General features: G+C 42.4%; 1 protein-coding gene across 9 annotated transcripts in view; it reads left to right on the forward strand.

Moving 5' to 3' along the window:
- Positions 1–6,805, forward strand: part of LOC117417980 (C-Jun-amino-terminal kinase-interacting protein 3-like) — a 119,799-nt gene extending 112,994 nt beyond the window's left edge. For all 9 annotated transcript variants that reach the window (XM_059035659.1, XM_059035665.1, XM_059035662.1 and 6 more), the window contains 2 exons: positions 572–718; positions 3,051–6,805. In XM_059035659.1, the coding sequence (XP_058891642.1) occupies positions 572–718; positions 3,051–3,172 (269 nt within the window). In that variant the 3' untranslated portion in view covers positions 3,173–6,805. The remainder of the gene's footprint in view (positions 1–571; positions 719–3,050) is intronic.
- The last annotated feature ends 3,696 nt before the right edge of the window (positions 6,806–10,501 follow it).

The raw sequence follows: 10,501 nt of genomic DNA on the forward strand, positions 1-10,501 counted from the left end.
GGGTTGTTCAGAGGAGGAATGTAAGTGTAAGTTAAAAGAAAAAACAATTGTAGGTTTTACACCAGCACAGTACTTGTTAAAAGATTATTGTCTGTTTGTTTTGGCCACCGTGCAGTTTTGTTTTGTAAAGTGTTTTGTTTGAATATTTTATTTATAATTAAATACAAGCACAGTTGCAGCTCAGCCCTGCAGTACTTGTGTCTGTCTCTTCCTGGTCTGACATCACCACCGACCATCCTGTCCACACTATCTAACTTTACTTTCATTTCGAAAGTATATAAACCATCCCTGATTGGCTGTTGAAGTCTTTTGGAGATGTCAGTCATTTGGTAAGCAACCGATGGTTGTTTAAAAAGGCTTAAAATGGGCGTCTAAAGTCACGATTACATCATCGTTCATATATGAAGGATTTGTAGCGGCGCCGTAGTGGAAGGGTTAAGACCCAACATGATGTTTTGAGAACTGCAGTGATCCATTATTATTGTGGCAAACGTTTATAAGGGATGTTTAGGCTTGTGGAAAAAATATTTGAGTTGGTCTTCATTTATTATTGTGGAATTTCAAAATGCAGGCAACGTGCTGGCCACCTTGAATGGAAGTGTTCTCGACAGCCCAACAGAGGCCCCTGGCTCCACAGCACCCCCTGAAGCTGACTCCCAGCGCTTGCACAACGTCCTGGTACTGAGTGGAGGAGAGGGCTACATTGACTTCCGCATTGGTGAGTAGCGCAGCACAGCACAGACACTCTGATTTCATGTTAATGTATTTCACCTTTCTTTCAGGAACTTGGGAGTCTCTCAGTCCACAGGCTGCAGCGTATAGCAGGTTTACCCTTGATAAGTACTAAGCACATTTGCTAGAGAAGTAAATGTAGCCAACAAAATAATCCCATTATTTAAGACCAATGTAATCAAGGGCGTAGGTTTGGTTTGAACATTGGTGGGGACACAATTTTGTAGGGGGGCGGAGTCATGGTCGCTAGTGGGGTTCGGGGGCATGCCCCCCCGGGAAGAAATTTTTTAGGAGACAGCTGTTAAATGATAACTTCTGGTGGCTTGAAATGAATGCTGGACATGAATCGAGGACAATTTGATTGACATGAAGTTGGCTGGTATACACTTAAAACACTATGATAAAGTGTCCCTCCTGGAAGCTGGTTTGACATCCCTGCTATAGAATTACTAATAACCTGAATTATAACCTATCCCAGCCTTACTGTAAGCTACCAATACCCCTGGCGCTACAAGCATGAGCACATGCACACTTATGTGCTCTGCCTGCCACTCCTGTGTCTGTGCTGCTGCTCGAACCTGGGTGCATTGCTTCATTCACCTGATAAAATAATAAACTGATGCATGCCATATAGAGAGAAAATATATGGCTATGCTAACTTTATTTGCTGAGTATTACTATACAGCATTAGCCTACTATTATATCACAATGTGCCTCAAACAATAATATATCTCAAAACTGAGTCTAACACTTTCACTTTTATTATCACTAAGCCATTACAGACCTCACCTGCGACCCTGTTGCTCCACCTGCATCTGTACTGCTTTTACCAGGTTGCACTGCTTCATTCACCTGATAAAATGATAAATTGATGCATGCTGTTTAGAGAGAAAGTATGACTGCTAACTTCATTAGTAAATTATTGTTACATTTGCTATGAGAATCATTATCAATTGTGTTTATTACTTTAATAACATCTTCCTACTTACACTTTGACTTTTTGTAAAAAAAACTTCCTTATGTCCATCTTTCTTTTTTTGGTTGCTATTATGCTTTAGTCACCTAAAGCCAAATTGAAATGATTAGCTAACGTTAGTTGGATGACGATATCAAAACATGCTCACGCAAACTCACACTCACACTCTCTCTCTCTCTCTCTCTCTCTCTCTCTCTCTCTCTCTCTCTCTCTCACTCACACTCACACACACACACACACATAATGATTTAGCTGTGAAACAAGCTAGCTAGCCACCAAGGACGTTGGGTTAGCAGCTAGCAATGGGTCGCTAACGTAATAGGTAGGTAGGTAGGTCGGTAGGTTTATTCTCTCAAACTATGTTGCTGACGAGCTGACAATACCTTCAGCCCCAGCACCTGGCTTTCATTCAGTCAGTGGCTCACACTCCTATCAGACTGACCGGCAAGCGGCAGCTTCAGATGAGCGTCTTTCCAGAGTCCAGCCAGCGGTTCTCAACCTATTTTTACTCACGCCCCACTGAAATCTATTTGTATATCTGTCGTCGTCGTCGTCCCCCGCCCCCGTTTAATTTGACTTTTTAATATATATATTTTATTACTGCCTATATAATATAGAGCGTTTATTTAGCCGCTTGGATAGTCACACTGTCCATTCAATCAAATACATATGTTCGTGTTCGCTTTTTACACACACGATACAAAAATATCAAGCAAGGAGTAAGTTAGTTACAAAGGGAGGAAGGAGGAGGATTGAAATAATGTGACAACGCATTAACCAACAAACACAAACATCGAATTAAAATGATTATATTTATTCTTATTTTTTAAAATAAATGTGAAAATTGTGGCACAATATACACCGTTTAAGAATGACTGACTAGAATTTGTTTTTTATTTTAAACCCGGAGATTTACCTTTCACTCCCGAGTCCTTGTGCACTTTCGCACTTCAATGTAATGTTTTTTGGTTTGTTTGTTTTGGAGGAGGGAGGAGTAACGAGGGGGGGCGGGGGGCTAGAGAGAGTTAACCCTTTGTGGAGCAGATAAAATGACTTGACAAAAGACGTTTCAGATTTATCAAAATTATTGGTAGGGACAATTCAACGGTCCCTTGACATTGGTAGGGACATGTCCCTACCGTCCCTAGCTAAATCTACGCCGGTGAATGTAATGAATAGATGTGCATGCTGCGGAAAATGTGTGGAACTATTTTGCTAGCTACAAGTACTTAAATATATGAGTCCCGCTCTTTTGACTAGCTAGTGTAACTAGCAATTCACCTGGACCCGGGCCTCAATCCAGCTTTAACAGGATGCTATTGAATGTGTGCCTCTGTCCTAGGCGATGGCGAGGATGATGAGACAGAGGAGGGCTCCAGCGAGGCTCCGCAGGTCAAATCCACCTTGTCCAAGGCAGAGCGCAGCCACATCATCGTCTGGCAGGTGTCCTATGTGCCGGAGTGAGGACAGGCAGACAGACAGAACTGCACCCCCTCCCCCAAAACAGCACCCTGCATCCTATCCACTGAGAAACAACAGTAACCTGCTCCCACTGGAACCTCCCTGTGTCGTCTCCCCCCCGCCCCTCCAGCATCCAGCTCCCCCATGCTTCTGGTCTACAGGGGCTCGCCACGCACCTTGTAAATAAGCTAATGAAGTTAAGAGGAACTTAATAAATGCAATGACAAACAACATTGAGAGAGGTTTCCTGTCGAAACGTTTGCCATTGAATCTATTATCACTTAGCTGTGAAATCTGCTGGAAAGATGCAAAGAAATCTGTCCACTTTATTGAATCCTGGCGGGATTTGTGATGCTGGGTGCCTGCTGGCTCCGAATGTCTCTTTTGTTGGTGGAATGGTCCAGTTTCGAGGCTGCTTCGTAGAGCTGTCTCTACCAAATTAACTGTGGAGTGTCAAAAACGGTTAGAAAGCTGACCATATAATTCCAGTATATGCTTTGCTTTCTAGGTCTCAGAATCATTTTGTACATTTTATAGTACTTGCAAGAAAGGCCACGGGGTGAATGACTTTAGGCTGGTTTCACAGACCCTGATTAGCACTGATCTTGGATTACTTTACCTAAAGTAACATTCGATAATCCGAGATTACTGCTAATCAGTCTGTGAAACCAGCCCTTAGAGGGTCATGTATCAAGCGATTGCAACAGCATTAAGGCCAGAGCGCAGAGTATTCGCCAGCCTTACAATTGCCCCGTATGTATCATGACACTTCTGGCAAGTTACTGCCGTGTTAGCACCGCCAAAATGCGCTGCGCCATGCAATGCGCTCCGCCGCTCATTAGCCATGCATTTTAAGGCTTGTCAAGCCCTAATTATATGCATGGACAAATTGTAGGTGGAGCTCATTTGTAAATTGTTGTGATATTAAAATGAGATTTATGAAGCTGCAGAACAGCTGCACCGGCCCTAAAAGGGCGCAAAGAAAAAGTCAGAAAGCAGCTGATAGGAAAGAGCATTATGGCAGCAGTCATAGCGTATTTCTTATGATGGAGGATGCAGGCTCCTAACCTTCCTGAACAACCCAGGAACAGAGGGAGAGTATTTAGGGTCCCCATTACCATTTTTGATCTCCCTGAGAATGAAATTATAGCTCGATACCGGCTATTTCATTATGTATAATTGTTTGTGTTTGTCGTATAATAAACTTGGTTCATTAAGTTGTCCTTTTCATTATGTATATTTGGTATTATCCGTCGTATAATAATAATGTAAAGTCAAGACTGTTAGTCAACACGGGGCATTTCGGCTTCTTCAGATGAGCTACCTGGGTTTTAGTGGGTGAAAACCTGTGCATTTTATTTCAAACACAGGTTAGCCCATTTTTAACTGTCATTTCTATCACTCCAAATGGCCTACCTATTGTTCAATTGAGGTAGCCCATTTGGAGGGGAGGCGCTATTTTTCAGATTAGTCTGTTAATCTTTGCTATCGGTAGGCCATTTTGAGCACCGGAACAGCGCATTTAAGCATTTAAATGTGTCAGCTTACACCGTGCCTCATTAATTTTGGGCCAGTTAATACATTCAGGATGAGGTAAAATTTGTGCCATGGCAGAGCGCTACTTTACACTGACAATTTGGTGCTGCATCGGTCAATCTTGATACATGTCCCCCTTTAGTGTTTTCAATGTCTCTGCGTTTAAGTGCAGGACTGAAAATGTACAAAATTGTTTTTTTTATTTATTATTAATTCCTGAGAAAATAAAAAACACCTTACCCGAAAATCCATACAAATTGATGGTAATTTAAATGTAAGATTGACTGGATTATTTTGTTAGCTGTACCAGGGGGTACCTTTGAAAGACAACACAGCAGCCAAAGCCAGCCACAATCCTAACAACTGTATATATTGTATTATTATTTTAAAGTATTTATTTATTGTTTTTAAAGAGTATTAACAACTGAGTCGATACCAAACCTCAAAACAATAGTCAAGCAAACCAAATATAGGAAATGACAGGAAACCACAATTCAAAAGAGTAGGAGAGAGCACAGGGTTCAGAAGTGAAGATAGGAAAACATAAATACTGAAACTCCAATGACAAACAACTCAACTGTCTCTCTCAACATAATTTTCTTTTAGTACTTCTAAATCCAGCAGTATTGAGTGTTTAATGGATGAGAAGACTGCACTGGCCCTGTAGGGCAGGACAGCCTCCATGCTGTGTAAGATTCTTGATCCAGAGCTCAGGATGACTTGCTTCCAGACATCTAGCCAATAGGAGCTGCAGCTCAGACAGAGAATATCTGCACCCGTCAAAGAGAGCAGCAGTCTTGGCATGGGTCCACAATGGGACTCTGTATACTTACTAATGGTAAAAAAATATATAGTGTGTTGGCAGAAAATCACTTCAGAACCCTTTGCATCATCTCTGGGAAAAGCATTGAGGGCTCCTAGAATGAGCCGAAACTGCAAGGACTGTTTAATGGAATCAGGATTTGTATGGCTTCCTGGGATTTCAACAGCTGATTGCATCATGGCATTTCTTAATTAGCAAGCTGTAGTGATGTTGCTCCGGTCCCTTGGCTGGTACAACATTCATTGAGTTGAGGGCAAGGTTTTCTTTACTGCACTAGTTAGAATCCAGACCCCAGATACACTACAATAACTCATTACCCCTCACACAGTCTGTTACAAACTGCAGATCAGCTACGTGCTGTCCCGCTGTGACCAGCAGCAAGGGGAACGCTGGCAGTCTCAGTCCGTGCTGCCCCGCTGTTCCCAGCAGCAAGGGTAACGCTGGCAGTCTCAGTCCGTGCTGCCCCGCTGTGACCAGCAGCAAGGGTAACACTGGCAGTCTCAGTCCGTGCTGCCCCGCTGTGCCCAGCAGCAAGGGTAACGCTGGCAGTCTCAGTCCGTGCTGCCCCGCTGTTCCCAGCAGCAAGGGTAACGCTGGCAGTCTCAGTCCGTGCTGCCCCGCTGTGCCCAGCAGCAAGGGTAACGCTGGCAGTCTCAGTCCGTGCTGCCCCGCTGTGCCCAGCAGCAAGGGGAACGCTGGCTGTCTCAGTCCGTGCTGTCCCGCTGTGACCAGCAGCAAGGGTAACGCTGGCAGTCTCAGTCCGTGCTGCCCCGCTGTGCCCAGCAGCAAGGGGAACGCTGGCTGTCTCAGTCCGTGCTGTCCCGCTGTGACCAGCAGCAAGGGGAACGCTGGCTGTCTCAGTCCGTGCTGTCCCGCTGTGACCAGCAGCAAGGGGAACGCTGGCAGTCTCAGTCCATGCTGCCCTGCTGTGCCCAGCAGCAAGGGTAACGCTGGCAGTCTCAGTCCGTGCTGCCCCGCTGTGACCAGCAGCAAGGGGAACGCTGGCAGTCTCAGTCCGTGCTGCCCCGCTGTGACCAGCAGCAAGGCCAGGGGAGCGCTGGCCGGCTCTATCGCTCCGCTATTTTATGTGTGTAAACCACCTTGTTTGTTGTGTCCCAGAGGCCTGTACACTTGCTGCTTGGTATCCTGATGTACGAAGAGGCCTCTTGTAAAGACTGCTGTAAGATTATCACCCCGCTTCCTTCCCTGTGCTATGTAATACACTCATTAAACATGGAACTTTATCTGTATGTAATAAACATATTTGTGTTATGAAACACAGGTGTGTGTGTGTGTGTGTACACCTCTGCTTCATCGCTATACAGAATATTCTGTAGGGGGCTGAACGATATCCACTCCACAGGAGTGCAGAGCACTTCTCAATCAGAAAAATCTGATGGTATCTTACACTATATTATATATGTTTTTTATAATCGATATGTGATGACCCTAACCTGAAATACATCCCCATCTAGATCGGGTCAACCACATCGGTTTGGAGTTCATTTAAATTTGTAGAACCCAGAAATATTTTCGAGTTCGAGTTCGAGTGCGATGCAGAAGATTCACTTAACCCGAACCCGATCTGAAGAAGATCAGCTGAAAACACAAGCAGCAACGTCAGCGTGTGCATCTGTCATCCAATTAAAGCTACCGTACCACATTAGCTGCGCAGTACACAACAGAGTACCATCATGTTTGCTGTATTCATAATAAAATAACACATCAAATAGCAACCTAAATATCCTGTGGTATCATTTCCATCTGATACAATGACATTTCAGATGGATGCATCACTTCAATATTTGGGTCTACTATATATTATAAAAACATTTCAGATGGCTGTATCACATCAGGGTCTACTATATAATCAAATATTTAAATATCAGTTATTCATAAACTTCATATAGTCTTAATAAATATATTCTGGTAGAAATGTGCTAAAGGATATTTAGCTGGTTTTAGAGTATCATCCAATTCCCAATAAAATTTCTTTAACTTTCAGTATAAAAATGTCACTTAGAGTAACATTCAGATTGTGGACATAGCCGCTGCCATTTTAAGATATACAATGCGTTGCTCATCACCAAATAAATTCCATCCAATTTTTTATTTCACCATGAAAAATGTACTTTCTTGGCTCCAGCTTTGAGCCAATTTCTTTGATATCTTTACACTGAAAATGGCACAAGCTAAAACGCTTACATTTACCAGTTTCACAGCCAGCTTTAATTTGAAAGGTTGAGGATCAACACTTAGAAGTCATTGGCATTGTTAAGGAATACATACCAGCCACTGGTTACTACTGTATATTATAAAAACAATGAAACACAGAGACCACTAAACGTTTTTAATCTTGTTAATTATCAATATACAGCAATTAGATTTTTGATGTAAACCATACAAAATATTTGAAACATGATATGTAGCATTCCTTTGTTTTTTAAGGCTACATCAGCACCTGCTCTAAGAGAATGCGTTCGATGGATCCTGTTGAGCCAGACATGTTATCTATTTCTACCCTCCTATCTGAACAACAGACATGTTATCTATTTCTGCCCTCCTATCTGAACAACGCAGACATGTTATCTATTTCTACCCACCTATCTGAACAACACAGACATGATTCAGTTGATGGCTTAACTTTAGTATTATCAATAGCCCAGGACGCAATGCGGTGATGTATATTCAACTCAGGTGGGTCATTTCTGAGACTGTGTTTTATTCATACATCAAAGTTAAATCAACTAGGGAATTACTTCTTTCAACTTTCACTTGGGAATGTTCACCGGGAGAAAGAGATTTTCTTCTAAACATCGCAGCGTATCCAGTTCATGATCCCTCCTGCAACAATGCTGCCGATTGAAATGAGTGCCGTATTGGGGGAACAGAAAACCAGCATTGTTGCAGGAGGGTGCGTGATATATATATATATTTTCTCCTGGCAAATGCTCACAAATAAATGTTGAGAAATGTATTGGCCAGTTGATTTAAATTTCAAGAGTTTGCAATATGTTTAAAAATATAACGGTGTGATATGGACAACACGGGACACAGCAAAGGTGATCTAATGCATTCCTTGTAAACAAAAGAAGCTTAACCTGCAGCATTGAACATTCCAATGATTCAGAGGGGGGCTGGTGAGTCGACAGGGAACAAGTCTAGTGATGTTAGGAACCCCTAGTCCTCGAGCTGTGAGGAGCTATAGACGAGAGGAACAGAAATGCAACTATGATGGTCTAAACCAATCAGCCATCAACATCAACTACAAGCTAGTGTCTGTGTGTTTTGCATGCTTTCTAGTTGCAAACTTGCTTAACATTGTGAAATACTAAAAAGAAATGTGAATTAGTGAATGGCCTTTAGTACTGTCAAAAATAAACTGAATGACCGAACTTGGCAACTTACTGAACTGTAGTTTGCATTCTTTACATACAGACGTGCTCAAATTTGTTGGTACCCCTCCACAAAAAACGAAGAATGCACAATTTTCTCTGAAATAACTTGAAACTGACAAAAGTAATTGGCATCCACCATTGTTTATTCCATATTTAATAGAAATCAGACTTTGCATTTGATTTTTTATTCAACATAATATTGTAAATAAGAAAACAAATGAAAATGGCATGGACAATAATGAAGGGACCGCTAACCTAATATTTTGTTGCACAACCTTTAGAGGCAATCACTGCAATCAAACGTTTTCTGTAGCTCTCAATGAGACTTCAGCACCTGTTAACAGGTAGTTTGGCCCACTCTTCCTGAGCAAACTGCTCCAGCTGTCTCAGGTTTGATGGGTGCCTTCTCCAGACTGCAAGTTTCAGCTCTTTCCATAGATGTTCGATAGGATTCAGATCAGGACTCATAGACGGCCACTTCAGAATAGTCCAATGTTTTGTTCTTATCCATTCTTGGGTGCTTTTAGCTGTGTGTTTTGGGTCATTATCCTGGTGGAGGACCCATGACCTGCGACTGAGACAGAGCTTTCTGACACTGGGCAGTACGTTTCGCTCCAGAATGCCTTGATAGTCTTGAGATTTCATTGTGCCCAGCACAGATTCAAGGCACCCTGTGCCAGGCTTAGCAAAGCAGCCCCAAAACATAACCGAGCCTCCTCCATGTTTCACTGTAGGTATGGTGTTCTTTTCTTTGAAAGCTTCATTTTTTCGTCTGTGAACATAGAGCTGATGTGACTTGCCAAAAAGCTCCAGTTTTGACTCATCTGTCCAAAGGACATTCTCCCAGAAGGACTGTGGCTTGTCAATATGCATTTTAGCAAATTCCAGTCTGGCTTTTTTATGTTTTTCTTTCAAAAGTGGAGTCCTCCTGGGTCTTCTTCCATGGAGCCCACTTTCACTCAAAAAGCGACGGATGGTGCGATCAGAAACTGACGTACCTTCACCTTGGAGTTCAGCTTGTATCTCTTTGGCAGTTATCCTTGGTTCTTTTTCTACCATTCGCACTATCCTTCTGTTCAATCTGGGGTTGATTTTCCTCTTCTGGCCGCGCCCAGGGAGGTTGGCTACAGTTCCATGGACCTTAAACTTCTTAATAATATTTGCAACTGTTGTCACAGGAACATCAAGCTGCTTGGAGATAGTCTTGTAGCCTTTACCTTTACCATGCTTGTCTGTTATTTTCTTTCTGATCTCCTCAGACAACTCTCTCCTTTGCTTTCTCTGGTCCATGTTCAGTGTGGTGCACACAATGATACCAAACAGCACAGTGACTACTTTTCTCCATTTAAATAGGCTGAATGACTGATTACAAGATTGGAGACATGTGTGATACTAATTAAAGAAACTAATTAGTTTGAAATATCACTATAATCCAATTATTTATTATCTTTTCTAAGGGGTACCAACAAATGTGTCCAGGCCATTTTAGAATATTTTTGTAGAATAAGCAATAATTCATCTCTTTTCACAGCTTCTTTGCTTTATTCTATGACATACCAAAGGCATGCAAGTATA

The sequence above is a fragment of the Acipenser ruthenus genome, chromosome 13, assembly GCF_902713425.1.
Source record: "Acipenser ruthenus chromosome 13, fAciRut3.2 maternal haplotype, whole genome shotgun sequence".
Taxonomy (NCBI): domain Eukaryota; kingdom Metazoa; phylum Chordata; class Actinopteri; order Acipenseriformes; family Acipenseridae; genus Acipenser; species Acipenser ruthenus.